The sequence below is a fragment of the Rhinatrema bivittatum genome, chromosome 3 (genome assembly GCF_901001135.1).
Source record: "Rhinatrema bivittatum chromosome 3, aRhiBiv1.1, whole genome shotgun sequence".
NCBI lineage: Eukaryota > Metazoa > Chordata > Amphibia > Gymnophiona > Rhinatrematidae > Rhinatrema > Rhinatrema bivittatum.
In genome coordinates, this window is record NC_042617.1 from 246,904,647 (window position 1) to 246,930,270 (window position 25,624).

The 25,624-nt window shown below is 44.1% G+C and overlaps 1 protein-coding gene across 1 annotated transcript in view; it reads right to left on the reverse strand.

Moving 5' to 3' along the window:
- The window catches only part of MOXD1 (monooxygenase DBH like 1), a 211,900-nt gene that overhangs the window by 128,181 nt on the left and 58,095 nt on the right, over window positions 1-25,624 (reverse strand). The window contains 1 exon segment of the mRNA XM_029594406.1: window positions 3,791-3,937. Within this exon segment, the coding sequence (XP_029450266.1) occupies window positions 3,791-3,937 (147 nt within the window).

The window sequence follows — 25,624 nt, forward strand, 5'->3', positions numbered from 1 at the left end:
AAAATGTAAAGAATAGCTCTATGGCCTGTCAGTTAAAATATATAGATTTACCTCTCTGTTCACTCATAAATATGGGGCAAATTTTCAAACTCCCCTTGTTCGAGACCACATCCCAGCTACATGATTTACATAGAAACATAGAAATGACGGCAGAAGAAGACCAAACGGCCCATCCAGTCTGCGCAGCAAGCTTCGCGCTTTTTTTTTTCTTCTCATACTTATCTGTTTCTCTTGGCTCTTAGTAACCTTTTGGTTCTATTTCCCTTCCACCCCCACCATTAATGTAGAGAGAAGTGTTAGATGCAGTTCCAAGTGAAATATCTAGCTTAATTAGGGGTAGTAACCGCCGCAATAAGCAAGCTACACCCATGCTTATTTGTTTACCCAAACTATGTAATTCAGTCCTTGTTGGTTGTTGTCTGTATATAGATCCACTTTTCTTCATTCCCCCTGCCATTGAAGCAGAGAGCTATGCTGGATATGCATTGAAAGTGAAGTATCAGGCTTATTTGGGTTGGGGTAGAAACCGCTGTAACAAACAAGCTACTCCCCGCTTTTTTGTGAATGCAAATCCTTTTTTCCACATTTCCTCTTGCCGTTGAAGCTTAGAGCAATGTTGGAGTCGATTTAACCATGTGTATGTTTATTGAATAAGGGTATTATCTACAGGCAGTAGCCGTCATTCCCGCGAGCCACCCACTCTTCATTCACGTCCTCTTGACTTTATGGATCCACAGTGTTTATCCCTCGCCCCTTTGAAGTCCTTCACAGTTCTGGTCTTCACCACTTCCTCCGGAAGGGCATTCCAGGCATCCACCACCCTCTCCGTGAAGAAATATTTCCTGACATTGGTTCTGAGTCTTCCTCCCTGGAGCTTCAAATCGTGACTTCTGGTTCTGTTGATTTTTTTCCCGACGGAAAAGGTTTGTCGTTGTCTTTGGATTATTAAAACCTTTCAAGTATCTGAAAGTCTGTATCATATCTCCTCTGCTCTTCCTTCCTCCAGGGTGTACATATTTAGATTCTTCAATCACTCCTCATAAGTCATTTGATGAAGACCCTCCACCTTTTTGGTCACCCTTCTCTGGACCGCCTCCATCTTGTCTCTGTCTCTTTGGAGATACGGTCTCCAGAACTGAACACAGTACTCCAGGTGAGGCCTCACCAAGGACCTGTACAAGGGGATAATCACTTCCCTTTTCTTACTCTATATTCCTCTCTCTATGCAGCCCAGCATTCTTCTGGCTTTAGCTATCGCCTTGTCACATTGTTTCGCAGACTTCAGATCATTAGACACAATCACCCCAAGGTTTCTCTCCTGCTCCGTGCACATCAGCCTTTCTCTCCCCATCGAATACAGTTCATTCGGATTTCCATATGCATGACTCTGCACTTCTTGGCATTGAATCTCAGCTGCCATATCTTCGACCACTCTTCCAGCTTCCTTAAATCCCATCTCATTCTCTCCACTCCTTCCGGCGTGTCCACTCTGTTGCAGATCTTAGTGTCATCTGCAAAAAGACAAACCTTACCTTCTATCCCGTCCGCAATGTCGCTCACAAAGATATTGAACAGGACCGGTCCCAACACCGATCCTTGTGGTACACCGCTTAAAACTGCTCTCTCTTCAGAGAGAGTTCCATTTACCATCACACATTGTCTTCTGTCCGTCAACCAGTTTGCAATCCAGGCCACCACCTCGGCACTCACTCCTAAGCTTCTCATTTTATTCACCAGTCTCCTCTGCGGGACTGTATCAAAAGCTTTGCTGAAATCCAAGTAGATGACATCGAGTGCTCTTCCTCGATCCAATTCCTTAGTTACCCAGTCAAAAAAGTCAATCAGATTTGTCTGACAGGATCTTCCCCTGGTGAAGCCATGCTGCCTCTGGTCCAGCAATTCTCCCGACTGTAGATAGTTCACTATTCTCTCTTTCAACAGTGACTCCATTACTTTTCCCACCACTGAAGTGAGGCTAACTGGTCTGTAGTTACCAGCCTCTTCTCTGTTCCCACTCTTGTGAAGCGGGACCACCACCACTCTTCTCCAATCACTCGGCACCACTCTAGTTTCTAGGAATCTATTGAACAGGTCACATAGTGGACCCGCCAGCACATCTCTGAGCTCCCTCAGTATCCTGGGATGAACCTCATCAGGCCCCATGGCTTTGTCCACTTTCAGTTTCCCCAGCTCTTCCCATACATTCTCAACTGTAAATGGAGTTACATCTACTCCACTCCCCTCCAGTTTCTTGTTAACTAGAGACGGTCCTTTCTCCAGGGTCCTCTTTAGTGAACACAGAACTGAAGTATTCGTTTAATATTTCTGCCATTTCTTTGTCTCTCTCCACACATTGATCCTTTCCACCTTTCAATTTCACTATACCACTTTGAACTTTTCTCTTTTCACTGATATATCTGAAAAATGTTTTGTCACGTCTCTTCACATCCTTGGCAATCCTCTCTTCCGCTTGACTTTTTGCTGTCTTGATTAATTTCTTCGTCTCCCTCAGTTCTACCAGATATTCTTCTTTGTGCTCCTCCCTATTTATTTTACCCATAGACTTTGCTCCAAGTTGCCAGGAGAAAAGTATACATGTCCTGTCGCATTGACAATTTCCATGGATACAAAACACCACAGACATTTGCACCTACGGTTTCTGCAGGTCCTTTTCAAATGGAAAATAACAACCCATAGACTTGAAATGCAATCTCTGTGTAATTCTAATCCTTCCCTGACCAAAACAGGCCCCCTGGAACTCCCTCCCCTTAACATGGCTAGAAGTATGTTCATTATGGAACCACACATGTCGAGGGACGAACATTTTCAGACGGCCAATTTACGTAGCCAAAATGCTTTTCACCTGCGCAAACGGTTCTGAAAATGCTCCTCTTTTATGGTCTTCATTCTTTAGTAGTTAAACAGATTGAGGTTTCATAGAGAAGGGCAATTTTTCAAACTGTCTGCACTGGGGGGAAAACCCATGGGTGCTTTTTAAACGGTGGACCATGCTCTGGGTTTCAAAGGGAAATCAGCTGCGGAGTTTTTGAAACTTGCCACGGGTAGAAAGAAGCCATGAACCTTTGCATCTGCTTTTCGTGCAGGTGGATTTTCTTTGTAAAACCAACCACGCAAACTTGAAAATGCCAACCTGTGCTATATTTTCCCCAGGACACCTTCCCTAACAACTTGTGTGTGTTTGGCCATACTGAAGGAGAATGACTGTCAGATGGTGAAGCTAGGGGTGTAAATGGCTATTAAAAAAAATTGTCCTCAGGGCGTGCTGGTAAATAATCTGATAAAGAGCAAGTTCATCATAGACCGGGGGGTCCTTATTTAAGAGATCAATAACAGGAACAACAATGCTCCTCAAACCCTAACAACAGTTAAACCATTCTCTTTGTCACATTTTTCCAGTACATGCTTTATTACACAGTATAAAATATATTATATACATATATATAGGTCTGATTTATCACATATTTTCCCCACAGGCAGAGAAAGGGGAGAAATATATAAAATAATCTTTGATACATCAAGTCCACAGGAGTTTGAAACTGCATGTGCAATTATATTTATGTAGTTGGACTCTTTTCTCTAAGGAGTCACTGAATAGATTTAATGAGACTAGGAATCTGATTCTGAGAAATTAAACAAAAAAAAAAATAGAACAAAAGAGATTTTACCTATTTTTCATGAATGCAAGACTACATTATTCTCGATGTACAATACTAATGACTGCAACAGGTTTTGTTATTTATTTACAGGAAATATATAAATGTTGCCTTACTGTTATTGTCTTATCATTTGGGTCACACGTATGCAGGTCTCTAGTAAATGCTAAAACTGTGTGTGTGCTGTTCTCCATGGCATAGTCTAATCGATAATCCTGCTTTGAGTCTTTCTTGAGTTCCCTGTTCGTGTCCGTATGATAATCCTGTTGAAACATGAAAGAGAAATAGCAAGTTACTGGAAGCAGACCTACTTGGTTGCACTTACCTAGTATAAATGAGATAGGTGTGTTATTTTGCCCCCAAGCCAGCCTATGTACCACAAATCAAGGTGAGTTGAAAATCTGGTCTGGAAACTCTGACCCAGCTGCTACACGGATGGATTGTTTTGCAGGTAGATGGTCATAGGAACCTGTTCTCTGTGGCAGAGTATACAGAAGACTCCCTCAGACTATCCTAAAGGACCGGACCCATCTGTCTCACCCGGCCCTCCTTAAGACTGAGACCCACAGGGAATCCTGCGTGAAGGGAGGAGCCCTTCACCAGAGCATAAGACCTCAGGGCCTAGAAGGGTTAGAGAAGACCTGCAACCTTTATGGTTTGAGACTCACATTGTTAAGACCTGCTATGTTTATTTTTGGGTCTTGCCTCCAAGGGATTGCTTTGCTTTGCACTATCCTTTGTGATCTGTGAGATACTTGAAGCCAAGGTGGGGTGCTGTGCACTGCAATTTTGTTTGTTTTCACTGTAAATAAATTACACTTAAGGAACAGCAGGGCCTACCTCCTTTTTCCCTCTGGCTGTTCCCAAGCCACTACCGCTCAGGTTACCACACTCTCCATTCAATCAAAAGTGGGAAATGTTTCGTTTTCCATCAGAAACGACATAAAATCAAACAAAATGTAACATGTTTTATTTCATTTAGTTTCTAACCGGTGGCACCCTTCCGGCAGCTTGACTCCCCGCCCACAGCCTGATCACCCTCCTGACAGCTTGATCCAGACCTACCCCACCAGCCCGATCACCCTCTTGTTCCACTCCTCCCCCACACGAGCCACCTACCTCCCCGAGCAGGAGGGGATATCTTGTTTCTTCCTCAGTCCTGTACTGGTTGATAAGGATGCTGCCTAACTTCCCTGCTGGTTACTGTCCCAAGCCGATGCAATATCACACGCATAAGAAAACGTGCATCCAAAGTGTACACATGTTTTTTGAACACGCACACATCCACCTCTCCTGGGCACTTGATGCATTATGCAAATGACCTGCTGCACTAAAAGGGACGTGCAACGGATAATTTGTGTGTCCCTAGCGCTCTGCATCGGACACCCAGGAGAAGTGGTTCTGCACAACAGCCTGGCCAGAGCTCCTTCCACCCCCCCCCCCCCCCCCGGCAGGGCTGTTTCCGATTGGTCCTTTTCACTGACACGTGACAGTGAATGGAACAAGTGAAGCAATGAATATTAAGTGCCCTGTGCATGTAGGTTACTAAACGCGTCCATTTTATCCCGCAGCAGCTAATTTACTGGCACAAAACGACGCACAATATCCATGGCCCTGAGCATGCATATTGTGGTTGTGTATATTGGGCGCCCCCCAAATTTTTTTTTTTTTTTTACATCAAGACCACAGAAAAACAGTTTTTTAGTTTTTAAGTTGAGCCCTTGATGTGTGGGAAGACTTTTCACCTGCTCCGAGCAGGTGTAAAATTTGATGGGTTAAAAAGTGCGCCTCTGGTGCACAGGGGTTTTTTACATCGCGGGGTAATAGCTAATAGCCTCATCTGCATGGAATTTATATGGGTTGTGCGCTATTAGCTACGCACATTTTGGATGCGCATCAGGGTTATGGGCGCACATCCAAAACACGCAGCCAAGCAGTCGTTAACCTGTGCGCCAGGCTCAGCAAATGATATTGCTTCGGCCTGGATGTGGGTAGAGATAGTGCTGTACCTACCAGCGTCAATTATTTATTTATTTATTTATTTATGGTTTTTATATACCGGAGTTCCTGTATACAATACAAATCACTCCGGTTCACAGTTAACAGTAATAACTACTGCCGGGTGGCAGTTTACATGGAACAAATCTTGGAACAAAAAACAGAAAATTTGGTCTAAGTAAATAAGAAAAAAGCAAGTTTGCTTACCGTAAACAGTGTTTTCCGTAGATAGCAGGGAATTTAGCCATGCATAATGGGTTGCGTCGTCCACGACGTCACGGGGCGGAGCCTACTCTCTAAGCTCGAAGAGCTTTGAACTGCGCCTGTGCACGAGTTCCCGCGCTCCTCGAGCTTGCCTCAGTTTGTGACTAAGCTATGAATGGCGTGAGCGTAGCCAAGGTGACGGCTGTCCAGGGAGGTGGGAGGGAATGCATGGCTAAATTCCCTGCTATCTACGGAAAACACCGTTTACGGTAAGCAAACTTGCTTTTTTCCGTCGATAAGCAGGGCATTTAGCCATGCATAATGGGAGTCCCAAGCTGAAAGTTGCAAATAAAGAGTAATTGACATGCAGTAATGAATAAACAACAGTTTAATACTGAATACTGAACAATTTTGCAACTTACGCAGGTGGACAGCCAGAAAAAATTAAGGTAAAACAGAGTGCAAAATGGCAGTACCCAATGGGGAATCTGCTGCCGATTGCTGGTCTAGACAATAGTGAGATGTAAAGGTGTGTATGGAAGACCAGGTTGCTGCCTTACAAATGTCCTGGATGGGTACTCCTTGAATATGTGCGAAGGAGGTCGCAGTTGCTCTGATTTGATGAGCTGTAATAGATCCAGTAAGAGGAAGTGAGGATCTGGAATAACAGTAATGTATGCAAGATGTTAACCAATTGGAAAGAGTTCTCTTGGAAACTGGTTGTCCTGGGTTGTTTGGGTTGAAGGAGACAAACAATTGAGAAGACTTTCTTATTGAGTGAGTAATGTCCTTGTAGCAGGCTAGTGCTCTCTTACAATCGAGGGTATGAAGTACCCGTTGATGCTCTGTGGTGTGAGGTTCTGGATAAAATACTGGTAAGGAGATGGTTTCATTAAGGTGGAAGGCAGAAACTACCTTAGGTAAGAAGGATGGATGAGTCCGTAAGACTACCTTGTCTCGATGAAATTGAAGGTATGGAAAATTAACCACGAGTGCCTGAAGTTCACTGACTCGTCGTGCTGACGTTACTGCCACTAGGAATAGAACTTTCCATGTGAGGAATTTTAACGGAGACGTTAACATAGGTTCAAATGGCTCTTTCATTAGAGCCTCTAGGACTATGTTGATATCCCAAGGTACCATTGGTTTTTTAATAGGTGGGTGAAGGTGGAGTAATCCCTTCATGAATCTGGATATCAAAGGATGAGAGGAGATCGTGCCCTCTTTTTCCAAGCGGTGATAGGCTGCTATGGCACTAAGGTGAACTCGTATGGAAGTGACTGCCAGTCCGGAGAGAGATAAGGTGTGTAAGTAATCTAGTAAAAAGGCAGGTGAACAAGAGTAGGGGTCTATCTGTTGCAGTTCACACCACGCTGAGTATCTTTTCCATTTAAAGGCGTAACTGCGCCTCGTGGAAGGTTTTCGTGCTGCGATTAAAATGTCCGTAACCGCTGTAGAAAGGTGTAAGGAGCTCAGTAAGCGCCGTTCAATCTCCATGCTGTCAAATGAAGGGATGCTTGCATCGGATGTATGAGGTTCCCCCCTTCTTGTGAAAGTAGGAGTGGATCTTTCGGGAGTGGTAGCGGTGGGAATACTGATAGACGGAGGAGATAGGTATACCATGGTTGCCTTGGCCATGCCGGAGCTATCAGTATTAAGTGCGCTTTGTCCCGTATGCATTTCTGAATTGTGCGGGAGATTAGCGGAATCGGGGGAAAGGCATATAGAAGGCCTTTGTTCCAGTGGAGTAGAAAGGCATCCTGCGAAATTCTGTATGGACTGGGGAGAAGAGAACAAAATAGGTGAACCTTCCGATTCTCTTCTGTTGCAAACAGATCTATCTCCGGAGTGCCCCACAGTGCGAAAATCTCGTTCGCGTTCGTTTGATTGAGTGACCATTCGTGCGGGTGGAAAACCCTGCTCAGCTTGTCTGCTCTGGTATTGGCTAGGCCTGGTAAATATGATGCCTGTAGGAAGATGTTGTGGCGTTCCGCCCACTCCCAAATTTGTACTGCTTCCTTGCATAGGGCTAAGGAGCCGGATCCCCCTTGTTTGTTGATATAAAACATTGCTACCTGGTTGTCGGTATGAATCATCAAGGATTTTCCTTGTATCCATGATTGGAATGCTAGGAGTGAATTCTTTATTGCTCTTAGTTCCAGTAAGTTTATTTGATAGGATTTTTCGATGGACGACCAGAAGCCCTGTGTTTCGAGATGGAGGAGATGTGCTCCCCATCCCTTGGTAGATGCATCTGTTGTTACAACTAGTTGATGAGGCGTGATTTGGAACGGGTTTCCTTCTGACAAGACTGAAGGTTGGAGCCACCATCTGATGTCTTTCCTCATGGAGTCCGTGACTTGAACTTTGTAAGACAATGGTTGAGAGAGTTGGTTCCATTGGGATTTTAAACCCCATTGGAGTCGTCTGATATGGAGTCTGGCATTGCGAACTACGTGTATTGCTGCTGCCATATGACCCAGTAATACCATAACTTGGCGAGCTGGAACGGATCGCTGACGTAGAAGAGAGTGAGCTATGGAAGTCAGAGTTTTTATCCTCTCGATAGGTAGAAAAGCTCTTGCCAGTGGAGTGTTGATAACGGCACCTATGAACTGAATGTTTTGTGTTGGATGAAGTTGAGATTTTTCGTAATTTACTATCCATCCTAGTTGATTGAGACACCGGAGTATGGTTGCTATATGTGTCTGCAGTAAGCCAGCATCGTGAGATACAATTAACCAATCGTCTAAATAAGGAAATATAGTTATGCCCTGTTTTCGGAAGTGTGCCACAACAACAGCAAGACATTCTGTAAATACTCTTGGAGCCGATGAGAGGCCGAAGGGAAGTACCTTGTATTGGTAATGTTGGTTTGCTACCTGAAAACAAAGGTATTGCCAACAGCTCTTGTGGATTGGAATGTGAGTATAAGCATCTTTTAGGTCTAGCGAACACATCCAATCGTTTGTTTGGAGAAAAGGTAGAACTGTTTTGAGGGAAACCATTTTGAATTTCTCTGTGTGTAGAAATTTGTTGAGAGCACGAAGATCTAGGATTGGGCGAAGACCTCCCGACTTCTTTGGAATGAGGAAATATTGAGAATAAAAACCGCTGCCCTGCTGATGTAGGGGTAAGAGATTGATCGCTTTTTGTTGAAGGAGGAGTGAGATCTCCTTGAACAGGGCTGGCAATTGAATCTGCGGAACAGAGTGGTGAGTAAGATGGGGCATCAGTGGTATGTTTTTGAAATGAAGCCGGTATCCGTGCTGTATAATACTTAGTACCCATTGGTCCGTGGTAATTTGCGACCATTGTTGATGAAAAATGGACAGTCTGCCTCCTATATATGCTGTTGCTGTGGCCGGGAATCTCAAAAAGACTGCTTAGTTGCTTGTTGAGTAGTTTGAGCCTTTTGAGGTCTTTGCGCCCTTTGGCGCGGTCTTTGACCTTGTGATTGAGGTGGAGGACGCTGCTGTTGAAAAGGTTGCGCCCTATAGTGAGGTTGATAAGGCTGGTAGTATCGATATGGTCTTCGGTAGTAGGAACCTCTCTTATATGTAGGATAATAACGTCTGGAAGGAGGTTGTGTCTCTGAAGGAGACGTCAGAGATTGCACTGCGATATTCTGGTCCTTTATGAGAGAAACAGTTTCTTGAAGTTTTTCTCCGAAGAGATTGTCAGGTTTACATGGTAAGTTAGCTAGACGATCATGCACATCTTCGCGTATACTGCTAGCTCGAAGCCAAGCCATACGTCTAGCAGAGATGGCTACCGCAGAAGCCCGTGCTGAGGTGTCGAATGCTTCATATGAAGTACGCAGCAAGTGGCGGAGGCCTTCCTGCGTATCATTGAAAATCTGAGAGAATGAAGAGTCTCCTTGTGAATTGTGAATTAAGGGTTGAAGTTTCTGTGTGCATTGAAGCAGATATTGGATAATATAAAATTGGTGGTGATTGATACGGGAATTAAGCATAGAATTTTGATACAATTTCTTGGCGAAATCATCTAAAAGTTTGTTATCTTTCCCGGGAGGAGTATTTGAGAAAAGCCTATTCTTTTTAGCTTTTTTCAAAGCTGATTCTACCACGATGGAATTATGTGGAAGTTGCACATTTGAATAATGTGAGGTCTTTTGAAGTCTGTATTTTAAATCTAACTTCTTTGATAGTGGATTGAGAAGTAGTGGAGTTTCCCAAGACCGTGACATTAGATCTTCTAGAACCTGGTGAGGAGGTAAAGCTGTGGGCTCCGAAGGGAGGTCTAGGATTTGTAAAAGACCCATGACTTCTGTCCTTGGGTCTGGGATTTTTTTAATTTCAATATTTAATGCAAGTCCCAATTTTTCGAGGAATTTAGCATATGTCAAATCCTCTGGAGGAGACGTTGGCTGTGGTAATTCCTGAGGCGGGTCCGATGGAATTCCTGTGGAGCTGGTTGGAGATGATGGTGGAGACCCCGGTGGGGAAACTGTATGTTGTGAAAACACCGGTGAAGTAGAGTGCGATGGAGAAACATGTGGCGAGGGAGAAAAATCCGGATTTTCAGGAATGGTTTGAGGCTCCTGTGGTAAACCTTTAAAAAAGGTGTGGAGTAAAGTAGTTATTTGGAACATCGTGTCTTCAGCTGTAGCTCGAGACTGGGTCTGAGATATGTGCTTAGATTTTTTGAGCCGTTTAAGTGGTGGCGTTGTCGGCGGAGATATTGTCCTCTTTTTTGGCTGAGGAGGATCGCTGCCTAACTCAGGAGAGGTATCCCAACCTGAAGGAGGGTCATCAATTACTATATCTGATATTACAGATGAAGGAGAATGGTGTTCCACATGCTTGGAGGCGGAGTGATGCACGGAGGACACCCGCTGTGGCGAGACATGTTTTGTTTTTGCAATTGATTTCTTTGGGATCTGTTGAGTATCAGACTTATGAGATTTTGTCTTTAAGTGAGTCGAATGAGTCATGATCTTTGAAGCTGCGTCGTGGCGCTTCGTAAGTGAGCTTGAAGCAGCAGTATGCTTCGTAGGTTTTGAAGATGCGTCGTGTCGCTTCGTGAGCAAGCGCGAAGCGTCAGAATGCGTCGTAGGTTTCTTTTTCTCAATATGCTTCGAAGATGTATGACGCGAAGCAGATGGTGTTGACGCATGCGTCAAGGCGGAGTCTTCCGTCGAAGCGACGCGCTTGGTAATCGATGGCGGGTGCGACGCACGGCCTCGTGTGCTCGAAAGTGAGCTTTGTGGGGTTCCAGTTTGGGGCTTTTGCTTACCCTGAGAGGAACCCGTCGATTTGTCTTCCATTGGGGAGGAGGCTTCAGGTACTCTAAGTCTCTCCATTTTCTCCTTTCTTTGTCTCCTAGCTCGCGGGGACATTTTCCCACAGTCCCTGCAAGTAGTTTGGTCGTGGTCGGGACCAAGACATAAATAACAGTAATTGTGGTCATCGGTGACCGACATAATTTTTCCACAGGAGCAATATTTGAATCCTGGGCTTTTCGGCATTTTTATTATTTTTTTTTTTTTTTTTATCTTTACTTCTTCTTTTCCGTCGTCTTCTTTTTTTTTTTTTTTTTTTTTTTTGGTTTTTTGAGGCGAGAGAAAACTACCACACGTCCGTGTAATAGCGCGGAAAACAAAAACTGAGGCAAGCTCGAGGAGCGCGGGAACTCGTGCACAGGCGCAGTTCAAAGCTCTTCGAGCTTAGAGAGTAGGCTCCGCCCCGTGACGTCGTGGACGACGCAACCCATTATGCATGGCTAAATGCCCTGCTTATCGACGGAAAAACAAACTAACTAGGTTCAACTATAAACATATAAATAAGGCAATTTATAATCTTGGATAAATAAGGCATAAGGATAAATACATTAGAACAAAAGGACAGGGTTTGTTTTTTCTTCTAGATCTTAGCTCTCTGGGAATGCTTGCAGGAAGAGCCAAGTCTTTAGTTTAGCCTTAAAAGTAATATGGCACGGCTCAAGGCGGAGGTCTGGTGGTAGGGAATTCCAGAGGGACGGGCCCGCCGTTGATAGAGCGCGTTTTCTCAGGGAGGATTTTGCGGGCTGGGTAATCAATCTGTTTTGGTATGCTCTTCTAGTTGGTTTATCGGAAGTATGTAGTTGCAGCTTGAAGGTTAAGTTGAGTGGGGATATGCTATGAAGGGCCTTATGCATCATCATGCTGCTTTTGAACTGTATCCTGTATTTAATGGGAAGCCAGTGAAGGTGCTGGAGGATCGGGGTGATGTGGTCTTTTTTTTTGGCATTGGTGAGAATTCTTGCTGTGGCATTTAGTACCATCTGGAAGGGTTTGGTGGAGCAGGCGGGAAGTCCCAGCAGAAGTGAATTCAACCAATGATGGAATGAGGATGAAGTAAGGGGTCCCTTCCTCCTGCTGGAGGGTTTGTCAGTTTGCAGGAGGAGGAAGGGATTAGGACAGGGATTCAGGCTGCTCGGGGAGCTGTAGATCAAGCTTTCAAGAGGGTAATCAGGCTGCCAGAGCTAGAGGAGAAGGAAAAGGATCAAACTGTCAGGAGGGTGATCATGCTACCAGGAAGAGGGGGGGGATGTGGGATCTGTCTGTAGGATTGCTGCAGCTTGACGGGCAAGATTAAAACAAACACAAATGAAGTCAAAACAGACATTTGGCCAAACGGAAACCAAACATAAATGGAAAAACAAAACACAATTTTCAACAAAGAAAATATTTTTTCTATACAGAGCCTTAGCAGATCATGCTGTGCACTTCTGACCCAGAAGCAATTTAACATTTGCAAAAAAGTAAATACATAAACATGCAGACTTCTTCAGTGTTTCTTCAGCTGGTTTCTTGCCACCATTTCCCCCGCTGCACAAAATGACTACAGACAATGCAAGTGAACAGCAATGAAGAACGGGTTTAAAGTGAATCATGCAAAGTCCTGCGCATTTTGTGGTCAGAGCCCCTGAAGATACTGCATGGAGCCTGAGAGAATAACTCTCCTTCTCGTGGCAGGCAAAATAAAGGCAGGAGTTTGCAAGATCTTACATTGTTGTACATCATGAACTTTTCCTGCATTCTCCCTCAGATCTAGAGGGACACGTTCAGATGGCATCATTTGACTGGATCACTTGTTAGTCATATTGAGATTAAGATTGCTCGTAGGCTTTTATTCCTTTATACTACGCTGCCTTGCTGGATCTCAGATGACATTTGTTGCTGATCTCAATAAAGCCATGTTGAAATTTATTTGGAACGGAATATACCCTTGGTTCCCATTAAATGTTCTCTATAGATCCCACTTGGGGTGCGGGGGTGGGGTGGGGAGAAGAGACGGGGTTTACTTTATTTTAAATTTACATACTGGGCAGGTCAGTTAACAAGTTAAAAGCTTTAATTTGTGCTGGGGCCTGGAAGATGGGATGAGACCCTGGGTAGAGATTAGAAACTTGGTTGTGTCTCCCTTCAACTTAGAACATCTGTTTTTATCCTCTCGATGGTTGATTTAAAAAAGGTGATAGATGATTGCCATTTCCTAATCATTTTGTTCCATATCTGGAATAAAGCATATAGGGAGGCTGACAAAGGTGGACTATCTCCTCTGTCTCCAATCTGTTATAATTGTGGGGAGATCCCCAAATGTGTGCCCCATTTTTACTTTTAGTAGTACCAGATATTTTAGGTGGGGGAGATCCAGGAGTAAAGTACCTAAAGTGTTCTGAAAATGTTTGGATGATTGGCATTGGAGTTTTCAGAGTGATCACTGGGTGGCATGTGGTATAATGCTGGGTAACGGTATCTGGTTTAGGGAAAGGTATCTGAGTAATGGTGTGTAGTATCCCCTTAAATGACACTAGGGTTTTGATTGGTTGGGAGGTATCCCAGGCTCAATTTGGCGAGAGTTGCCATTTTTAGGTTGGAGTTAGAGAGAGACCTCCAGGTAGTTTCCCTGGAGTAATCAGCCCATGGGCTGGTAGATCCCAGGAAACTCTCCAGTGTGGAGTGGGCCCTGCAAGCACTTTTCCCCTCAAGAGACCATAGAGTGGAGCATGGAGATAATCCCTCCCTCTGAGGAACTGGCTGGAGAGGTGGCATAGAAGGTGAGACATTTCTTCCCCCCCAAGGAATAGAGTTGCATTGTCAACTGCATTGACATCGGCAGTTTTAAAGAATAACTGGATAGGAACATTCAGGAGGACCTGGATTGTAAGGTGCAGCGCACCTGCATAAACAGCACTGGTGTCTCTACAGATGGACTTCTAGCCTCTACTGGCATCTCTGCTAGTGTCCTGTGAAAATCCACAATTCTGATTCCTGGAGGGGAATTGACATTGGGTAATGCCGCAATGATGGTAGTCTCCAGCCTATCAAGGGAAGAAGCTTCTCCAAGGTGCAGGAGTTCATCAGGATCTAGGACCCAACAAGTGCTCCTTATCTAGCAATTTGGCACAGAATTGGAATATTCTTGGGCAATACAGCTATGGAACAGAGGACTTCTTCAATGAGGAATGGTCAACAGATCTCCCCCTTAGACCCCTCTCCTCCACAGGAAAAGGAGAAGGGCTCCTCATGAGGACCTCTGGTTAAGCTTAAACATGAATCTAATTGGGAAAGAATCTTCACTTCTCTTTGGATGTGGAGGACATACATACTTCAATGGCTAAATCCTCCATCTCTGCGCATTTAGCAGAAAATACATTTAAAGTATACTACAGACAATACCTTACTCTCTCAAGATTGCACAGAATATATAATTGTGTATCTCACAAATTCTGGCAGGGCAATGATGAGGAGGGTTCTAATGGGCACATTTGGTGGAATTGCAATATGATCTCTCCTTTTTGAAGGCAATCCAAAATTTTATTTATTTATTTAAAGGTTTTTTTTTATACCGGTATTAGTAGTTACATCATACTGGTTCACATCAGAACTGCAGATGGAAAATACATCAAACAGGTACTGGGGATGGGATTACAGAGAAAGGGAGAGAAGTAGCCGAAAGCTAGCACACAAGAGCCGCAAACTGTATAAGATAACAGGTAAACAGATAACAGGTGAAACCGTGTAAAAAATATGTACAAGGTCCAGGTCAGGTACTGATGCAGCACAGGGTCAAAGGTGCAGAGGATCTAATCAGGGTAAACCTGCTTGAAGAGCCAGGTCTTTAATTCACAATTCAGCATATGCCCCATTAATTTATACATTAATGGGGCATATGCTGAATTGTGATCCTAAGATACTTCTCCTCAGTTTTCCAGTGGAAGCTGTTCCTCGAAAGGGAACCTCTTGATAGCTCAAATCCTCTTTGCATTTGGTGGTTCACGGGGGAGACCCACGGACTGCCTCTCTTATCTTCAGCCCCTAGTTGCCAGCAGGAACCCTCAATGCCGAAAAAGCACCCCCCCCCCCCCCCCAATATGGATGCACAGCAGACCTCCTCACTTGTGCAGCCCCAACACGACACTAGGGAGAATGCCGCTGGCTTTGAACGTTGCCATCTTTAGGCGCGCGCACGATCTGCCCTGATTTAAAAGGCCTGTAACAGGCAATCCCTTCCAATGTTCACAGATGATGTCAGAGGTCTCGGCCAATAAAAGGCCCCTTTTTCTTGCAGTCCTCACCTTGGCAACAAGTCTCCTACCATTGTGTACTGCGAGTTGCCTCAGCGTTTCTCCAGCATTCCTGTCTTCAGTTCCTGGTCTTCCCCATGTCTTTAGTCCTCATGGCCTTCATCTTGTCTGCCAGCTCTTGTGGTCAGTCTTCAGTCCTTTAGTCCTTCTATGCCTTCCCTCATTTGGTGCTCTTCTTCCTGCCCTGCCTTTCCATCCTGCTTTTCCTTGGCTGGATCTTCTGCTTGGATCTCAGGTTGTCTGCTGCCTGCCACTGGCCACTGCCTGTTCATTGGACCTCTCATGAGTGCTGCCTGCCCTACCTTCAACCTACGGATCTTCAGGACTTCAGTAGAGGTCCCCACCTAAGACCTGCTGGCCCTGGTACCTGAGGGCTCAACCTAAGGGGATCATGGGCTTATATAGGCGAAGCTCCAATTGGGCTTCTGCGTCATAAAACTCTGCCAGACAACAGTGGGGACCTACAGGGCTCCTCGCTGCAGGTTGCACCAACTCCACTTCAGTCCAAGGAACCAAGACTTCAACAGTATCTGCTCCAGAATAATTTCATCTATATAAGAGACGGGATGATATTCATAGAGTGGAACAACTTACAGCAATCCGGCAGAATAGACTTGCTATCTTTACAATTACATGGAGAACTTAGATGCTTCTTAGGGGAGAGGGAGGGGATGGTATTAAAATGGGGAAAAGTTGTTTTGCCTGGGTACCTAGCTGAGTTGTCAGTCAATTTATTTTGTTTTACAATTTATATGGGTGTCAACTGAATTTGATGATCTATCCTTTGGTGGTGTGCATATCATTAATACAAATTTAAATTTAAAAAAAATATACAATACTGGTAGAAAAATGTCATGATAAAACAGGAACAATGCAGTGAGAATAGCTTTGCCTCAGAAGTAAATGTGGTGAAATTAGCATTTTTCAGTTAGCAGTCCCAAAACCAGGATAAATGTTCCTAAAAATCAAAATGTTTTCAGACAATCAAGGAATTTGTTACTCTGTGGGGACAAAAGTATGTTATTTATTTTTATATTCCGCTTTTCGACATTCAGGTACTGTAGGTATTTCCCTGTCCCCAGAGGGTTTACAATCTAAGGCCTAGATTCATCAAAATACTATAAATAAAGCAGAAATATGGTACATTAGCACCCAATATTTTTTAAAAAGGGCATGGTTAGGGAAATTTCTGATATACCGCATCGCGTAGATAAGTTTCACAACTCGTGATAATTTATCCTGTCGTACGACGCATTAGTGCATCATGTGTTGTTTTCTATGTTTATATATACCAGATTCCTGCAGCTGCCTCTTTGAATGTGTGTCAGGCTTGCTTGTTTGCTTGAAATGTATTGATCTCCTCACACTGTAGGCCGAGGCGATGTACCAAAAACATACGTGAAATAATGAAATTAAATGGCCTTTAATCTTAGGTAAAAACAATTCAGCATATAAATTATTTATTTATTTATTTATTTAGCTATTTTCTATACCGGCTTTCACGACCAGGGGTCACATCAAACATTAAAACATCTTCATCATTTAACTGTAAGAAAACAGTCAAATAGTTAAAACATTAAAATGTTCTTTTTTTAAAAAAAGCCTGTTACAAGAAAAAAAGAAGACTCGTCTTAAAAGTTTTACTGCAAGGGTTCAGACTCAGTTCAACCGGCAAGGAGTTCCATATGGATGCTGCCACAACACTCAGGAGTAATATGCTGATTTCATTTTGTACCAGAAAGTAAGCGAGCCGCTGAATTAAGTAAGAACTGTAATGGTTGCAAAGTAGAAAATGGTAAGCCCAAATATAAACTGTTACAGTAATCAGTCACAGGAAAGATAACTGAACAACCATTCAAAAATCAGAAGGAGCTAATAGATGCTTTAAGCTTGAAATAACTCGACGCTTAAAAAAGCCAGACCGAGTCACAGCTTTGATTTGAGGCTTGAAGGAGAGATGAGAATCAATTAATGCACCCAAACTTTTGAATGAATCAGAAATATTGAAGGAGCAATTTCCTAAAGAGATCAATGGGTAAGTCTTCACAGAGAATGATTGTCTGATTACCAAAATTCTGCTTTTGACATAGTCAATGACAATTTATTGTGATGTAGCCAAGATTGAATCGAGGATAGACAGATCTGTAAATGATCCATCGTCTCTTTCCAGGCTAAACGCAAAGGAATGAAAAATTGTATGTCGTCTGCATAAATCTGATAACCATCACAAGTAGTAGTGAGTAATTTAGAGATAGGAGCTAAATAGATATTAAACAGGACAGCTGATAAAGCAGATCCTTGCGGAGCTCCCGTATTCAAGCAAGTCAATTGCAAAAAATCATTAATATATCTCACTAGTTGTGTTCTATTCTTAATGAAAGATGTGAACCATTCCAAAACTTTTCCTGCAACACCACATTCTTGTAGACAAAATAAAAGTATATCGTGATCCACTGTATCAAAAGCTGCAGGAATGTCAAGAGAGACAAGAACTATCAAGCCCTCTTCTGAAGGAATCAGTAAGAGAGGAGAGAAAGAAGAGGAGGTGAATTCTTGGTTAGAGTTTAGTGGAGGTTCATAGTGATTTCTGTTATCTGTTTACCTTTATCTTTGTCTCTTCTTTAGCTGTGTGTGGAAGTTTGTGTGTGTTTCTCAAGTTTCTTTGTGTGGTGGTGGAGGAGTGGAAGAGTGCAAAGGAATACTGGAGGGGTGCAGAGGAGTGGTAGAGGAGGACACAGCAGTGGAGAGGATGGAGCATGGAAGGCATAGGGAGAGAGAAGAGGAGTGGCATGAGGAGAGAAGGAGGGAGCAGGACGGTAGGAGGGAGGAGGAGTAGGGACAGAAGTAGAGATAGGGAGGGGGGAAGGGATAGAAGGAGGTGGGACGTGATTGGGGATAAGCAGGAGAGTGTGGCAGGAGGAGGATGGCAGGGTAGAGAGAGACAGAGAGGGCGGGGGGAAGTTGGCAGGAGGGGGAGGAAGGGAGGGGTACAGGGTGAGGGAACAAGAGCAAGGAAAATGACACTTCTCCAGAAGTGGAAGTGGCAACCCACTCATCTGGCAGCCAGGCAGTAGGTTGGACTCATCTTCACGCATACAAGTTCAGCGTCGAGGACAATGAGATGCTCATCAGCGGGATCCTTGAGCATTAGAACATGCTGTTTGGGAACTGGGCAGCGAAGGTCCAGGGCAGCCAAGGACCAGATATGGCACACCATCGCCCAGGCCATATGCTGGCACAATGCAATAAAGAGGACCAGAAAGCAGGTGGCCCACTGCTACCACGACATAAAGGTCCAGCTGAAAAACAAGGTGGCAAGCCGCAACAGATACCAGTGTCAGATGAAAGGAGCAGCACCATGCCTGACAGTATTCACGCCCATGGAGGAGCACATCATTCAGTGGCTAGGACCAGACATCTTCAAGGGGATAGACAAGGCTCTGGACACAATTCAAGCCGGGGCGGGTAAGTTCACATCACTTATAAATGTCAAATCTGCTACACGTTCACATATTTTGGCATAAGGAGCTCCCATTGATTGATTATGCAAAGTGCACATCTTATGCCAAACAGTACATGTGCACTTCTTAGCATTTCATTCTTATGTCCTCTTTGTTTTTACAGCTCTCGCCCAAGAAACCCCTGGTCCCAACCATGAAGCCCCAGCTCTCAGTTTGCAACTGGATGCTCAGACCCAGTGAAGCGAGGAAGAGGAGCACCAGCAGCTGCAAGAACTGCACCAGCAACAAATACCCCTTGGCTCACCCCTTCACCTGAACACAAGTCTAAACTTCTCCAGCTTCATGGAGGGGACATCCTTGCCATGGGACGAAGGTAGTCAGTCCTCCCCTGCCTCTAGCACACCACGTCACCAGCAGGATGCACCAGACACACCTCCAGATCAGCCCACCAGCCTAGACATGCCAGCTTTGGAAATGCAAACAGCGCCTCAACCATCAACAACCACAGCAACATCAGCACCAGCAACAACTCACTCAACCGCATCAAAAGGAAGCATGGGCTCCACCTGCACAGCTAGTGTGGTTAAGGAGGACTTAGATCAGCCACATCACCACTGTGGAGGTGCAGACAGCAGTCCTTATGCAGGGTCTAACCACCATCTCCACCTCCATCACCAATGTGACATCCGCCATAATCCAACTAATTCAAAGATTGCCAGAGCTTGCACCCATGCCATCCCCATCCTCCCAGGAGTCCACTCCATGCAGCAGTCCACGGATCTCAGGAAAGCCCAGGGGTAGGCCCCCCAAAGATATGCCATCCCCAACCAGCCAAAAGCCCAGGCGAGGAAAAGGCCCAAGAGGCCCCAAATAGCTAAGGGTAAAAATTTCACCAGGCAGGTTCTCTGTACAGAGCTCCTGTGCCAGATAGATGGAAGATGCCTGCTGGGTGCTTCCTGATTAACGAGTTCCAGTGCCAGCTAAATGGAAAACACCTGCTGGGTCCATCCTGATTACAGAGTTTTTATGCCAGCTAGATGGAATACGCCTGTTCACACACATATCAGCCTTAGTTCAACAACCCAAGGCAGTGTAGGGGTGGGAGTCAATCTGTTGAAGTCTTCCTGGTCCCAAGCAACAGTAGGCCTCATCACTGTCTGCTCTTGGACAGGAGGAATCTCTGTCCTCCACAATTCCATGACTCATCCACAATTGTCACACAGCAGCCTCTATGAGCTTTTTATAGAGGCCACTTTCTGGTAGACAAAGATGCATAATCATTAGGCTGGGTAGTGGACAAGTGATGCAGCTCCAGTTAGCAGGAGAACCTGGCCCCTAAAATGACAGGATAAATGTGCCACCTAATCTATGCACCCAAAAATTATGCAACTACATAAGGCAGATTCTCGGTAGGCCTAACCTGCCAGCGAGAACATATGGAAGAGTAAGCCTCAAGTGATGAAGCCTTGTCTGGCAGGATCACTGTCTAGTTACTAGGGATGTGAATCGTTTTTGAACGATTAAAATTATCGTCAGATAATTTTAAAATCGTCCTAAATCGTTAGAGTGCATGATACAATACAAATGCCCCGATTTATCGTCAGGGGCATTTGTATTGTATCGTTAAATAGGGCACGGGAATTATTTGGGGGAGGGCGTGAAAACCGGCACACCAAAACAACCCCTAAACCCACCCCGACCCTTTAAAACCAATTCCTTACCCTCCCCCACCCTCCCGAACCCCCCCAAAATGTTAAATTACCTGGTGGTCCAGTGGGAGGGGTCCCGGCGCGATTTCCCGCTCTCGGGCCATCGGCGCCATTTTGGCTGCCACTAATTAAAATGGCGCCGATGGCCCGATAAAAAAACCCCCCACCCGACCCTTTAAATCGACCCCAGCCTCCTGACCCCCCCAAAACCTTTTAAAATTACCTGGTGGTCCAGGGGGGCCTCGGGGAAAGATCCAGGGGGGCCTCGGGGAGAGATTTCCCGTTCCCAGGCATCAGCTGTTCTAAAAAAAAAAAATGGTGCCGATGCCCCTTTGCCCTTACCATGTGACAGGGTACCCGTGCCATTGGATCTCTCCTCTCCCCGAGGCCCCCCCTCCCCGATCTCAATGGTACACTATTACCTATCACTTCAAAAGCCCACAATCTAGGAGTCATAGACAAGCTAGAAGCTTACGATCGGCCCATTAAAAACTTTTGTCCTGCCGAGAGACTTTCTTTTCCCTTTTAGTTTGTCTTCTCTTACCTGCTCCTTTTAATAAATGTATTTTTTCTTAATTTTGTTATTTATCTGTAAATTATTTTTAACTTTATATTTGTGACATTTAATTATGTATATTTACTCTGTAAACCATTTTGATTACCCCCATGGAAGTGATTATCGTTCTCTTAGGGAGTAATTTTATCATTGTGTGCAGTTGAATAAAATCTGTGTGTACTTTACATGTGCAGAATTTAGCCCAGATTTTGAAAGCAAACATGTGCATTCCTGGGTAACTGGGAGACTGCACAGATATGCACACAAACTCACCCGCACAAGGTTACACTTGCTCTTCACAAAGGCCTAACTAGTATGGATTCATTTATGCACATGCTTTCAAAAAATTAAAAAAAAACAAAACATGCACAGAAGTTCCCACTCCATCCCCCAAAATACTTAACGCCAGTGCTTGTAAAAGCATGAGCAGAATCAGGTTACATGTATAGCTTTATGCTCACTGAGCCTTGGGCTTTTTTATAACAGCCTTTCACATGAATCATACCATGTTTCTTTGCGCATAAATGGCTTTTTATGTTTTGTGTTTCACCCTGAGGAATGCTCTGCTGGGAACAGAAATATCAGTGACAAGATAACTATATACCTTTTTAGGTCAAATAAATGTTAACTTTTCAATTAGACTTTTGTAGGCATGAGTTGGCATGTAAAGGTGTGCTGAGAGGTCTATGAGTAGGAAGGTGTGCTGCGAGATCCATGAGCTTTCCGATATATTAAAAGCAAAGCTGTGCGTGCCACCATAATCTTGGCTTTGAAGTAGTAATTTGAGAACATGACATGAGAAAAGGCTTGATCGTCAGAGATCCTTCACTTCTATGCTGTTATACATCACACCAGTATGTTAGGTGACTGTATGTTATGGCACGCGAGACCTATCTGTCTGATGAAGAGGCTTAGCGGCGGCATATATTCATCCTGCATAAATAAGGGTGATAGGCTTGAGATCAGAGGTGCTCTGTATTTTAATTCCCAGGGGTTGGAAAGGTTGGGTCCCACCTGTACTCTTTGTGATCTGCCCTTCAGGGAGGACTGGAACAAATGTAGCATAGTACTATGAAGGCTGAGGGTCTCTAGGAGGGAAATTAGAATGTCATTGTCCACACTGTCAAAGGCCTCAGGGCGATCTAAGACAGTGTTTCTCACCCAATGTGCTCAAGCACCGGCCCAGACAGCATTTTTGCCAGACCCCAGTGCGACGGTGATTGCAGGAGGATGAGAAGGAAGCAAGACCCGCCCTGCAGATGTACACACACCGCACTGCACCCTGCACCACAGCAAGCAGAGACTTTTCCTAACCCTCCTGGCTATTTTTTTTTTTTTTTTTGCAGTTGAGGTAGTTCCTGTGGCCCGGTATTTGAGAGGGGAGCAGCTCCAGCTGAATGTTAACAAATCAGCATGTGGTCTGCTGTAAGGCGCCACCTTCCATACAGAAGCCAAGAGGAGCCAGGGGCATGGTGAGGACTAACAGTGGATCAGATGCTGATTCAAGTCCTCCTGCCAGTTTGTTAACATTGAGCTGCAGTTGCTCCCCTCCCAGAGCTTGGGCCTCAGGATCGGCCCTAACAGTAGGAAAAAAAAAAAAAAAAAAGTCCATGGGGCACAGGTATTAATTGTAGTAACAATGCTGGCTGACAGAGGAGAAAAGAAAACCCTCTATCTTGCCCTATCTTTTATTTTTTAATGACGAGATGGAGGCTAAATGGGGTGAGGGAAGGAAAGGGTTTTTTCTTTTAAAAGCCCCCTTTGGCTGACTGGGGTAGGGAAGAGAAAGGGAGGGAGGGATTTTTTTCAATGATCAACTGGTGGCTGGCTAGGAGGGGAGAGAACATAAGAACATAAGAAAATGCCATACTGGGTCAGACCAAGGGTCCATCAAGCCCAGCATCCTGTTTCCAACAGTGGCCAATCCAGGCCATAAGAACCTGGCAAGTACCCAAAAACTAAGTCTATTCCATGTAACCATTGCTAATGGCAGTGGCTATTCTCTAAGTGAACTTAATAGCAGGTAATGGACTTCTCCTCCAAGAACTTATCCAATCCTTTTTTAAACACAGCTATACTAACTGCATGAACCACATTCTCTGGCAACAAATTCCAGAGTTTAATTGTGCGTTGAGTAAAAAATAACTTTCTCCAATTAGTTTTAAATGTGCCCCATGCTAACTTCATGGAGTGCCCCCTAGTCTTTCTACTATCCGAAAGAGTAAATAACCGATTCACATCTACCCGTTCTAGACCTCTCATGATTTTAAACACCTCTATCATATCCCCCCTCAGTCGTCTCTTCTCCAAGCTGAAAAGTCCTAACCTCTTTAGTCTTTCCTCATAGGGGAGTTGTTCCATTCCCTTTATCATTTTGGTAGCCCTTCTCTGTACCTTCTCCATCGCAATTATATCTTTTTTGAGATGCGGCGACCAGAATTGTACACAGTATTCAAGGTGCGGTCTCACCATGGAGCGATACAGAGGCATTATGACATTTTCCGTTTTATTCATCATTCCTTTTCTAATAATTCCCAACATTCTGTTTGCTTTTTTGACTGCCGCAGCACACTGCACCGACAATTTCAATGTGTTATCCACTATGACACCTAGATCTCTTTCTTGGGTTGTAGAGGATTGTAGAGGTTGTAGAGGAATAGAGAGGATTTTTTGTTTTGTTTTTTTTTAATAAAAGTAACTATTTTAGAAAAAAATTCTTAAAATTGGCTAGTTACCTTCTTAAAATGGCACAGATCAGCTGCAGAGCTGACCCATGAGATGAAAGACTGAGTCGGGAAGAAATATATTATCCCCCCACTATTTAATTTGCTTGGGGATTCCTGCCACGTTGCTCATCAAGCTCATCAAGTAGCTAGTCACTCTCCAACATACAAAAGGTTGAGAAACACTGATCTAGGAGAACTTTCAAAGATTCAGTGCCCTTGTCTGGGGTCTCTTCAGAGCTATATGTGCCATTTCCATGCTGTAGCCTGCCCAGAATCCTGATTGCTATGGATCAAGGAGTTGTTTTTCTGCAAATAGCTTGGTTAGTGTTGCGTCCGTCAGTTACAGACAGCTGCGACTGCTCTGCCTTACCTCTTTTCTTCCATTTTCCTCCTCCTTGGGCAAGATGGCTGCCTCTGGTGCCGAGGGCCTCGACGCATCCAGCTTAGCATGGGCGTTCCAGTCCGCCATGCTCACTCCCGTGGCCTCCTAGGGCACGCGCGCACATTTCCTATGCTCAAATACACGTCATGGTGGGAACCTCGGGGGCGTCCTCACCGCATGAAGTCAATACCTCCGGGTATTTATGCTCCATCTCTAGCCTTATTCAAACCCAGCTCCTTTTAAATCTTAGCCCCTAGTTCTCCTGATCATAGCTTTACTGGCTTTTAACCATTTTCTATAATAAATTAATTTCCCAAAGCTCCTCAGAGTGTGGGCTGTCTCATATGTCTACATGTACAGTGCTGCCTACATTTCGTCGTGCTATAGAAATGAGGAGGAGTAGTAAATTCACATACTTCCACCCGTTCAGCAGCGTGACCCCAAACATTTTCATCTTTCTATCTGTCCCCGAATATCCATAGCAATGTGGCAGTCAAAAAACTTCAATATGATAACAGTTAATACTATTAAATTAGTTTTTATGTGAACCAAACAGTCCTACTACTCTTTATCTGCCATCACCTAATATATTAATATATTGCAATACCATGAGCAAGTACTATTTCAGTAATCTTGTTCAAACATACAAAGGAAAGAGTGGAATAATGAGTTATTATATATATATATCAATTAAGAAGAAACACCACTAGATGTATAATAAACCATCTATATAAATGCATATCAGAGCTGGTGGGAGTGTGGAATCAGAATAGAAAAGACCTTCTGGGTACCTTCGGGTCTTCATTACTAGGCCAGTTCTGCAGAGAGAGTATTGCTGTGGAACAGAAAGCAAAGCTAAGCAATTTGTTGTTGCATGTGCCTAAAGTCTTATGATCTGATTAAGAAATGAATGACTATCTGAAATCAAGCATTATTTTAAGGCTGCAGCCGAGATAAAATCATACATTGCTATTGTTCCCCTTTTTGTAGGCGATAAATATATGTTTTCCAGTTGAAAGAGTGAAAAACATCACATGATGCTCCATCTAAGATGGAGGACCAAAGTACATCTTGTCCTTGGATCTATAAAAGGTGGATAAGATTTAAGATGGAGGAACGGGGCATATTACAGCTTACATCATACTAATTACTAATCAGTATAATCTTTGGCTGAAGGAATTGGCTCCATGAGGTAATGATGTCATGAGAATATGATGAAAGGAAATGGGTAATCAAAGAATAATGTATTGATTGGCTCTTCTTTCAGGATAAAATTGCAAACACATTGGCACTACTCCCCACTAACACAATAACCTCAGC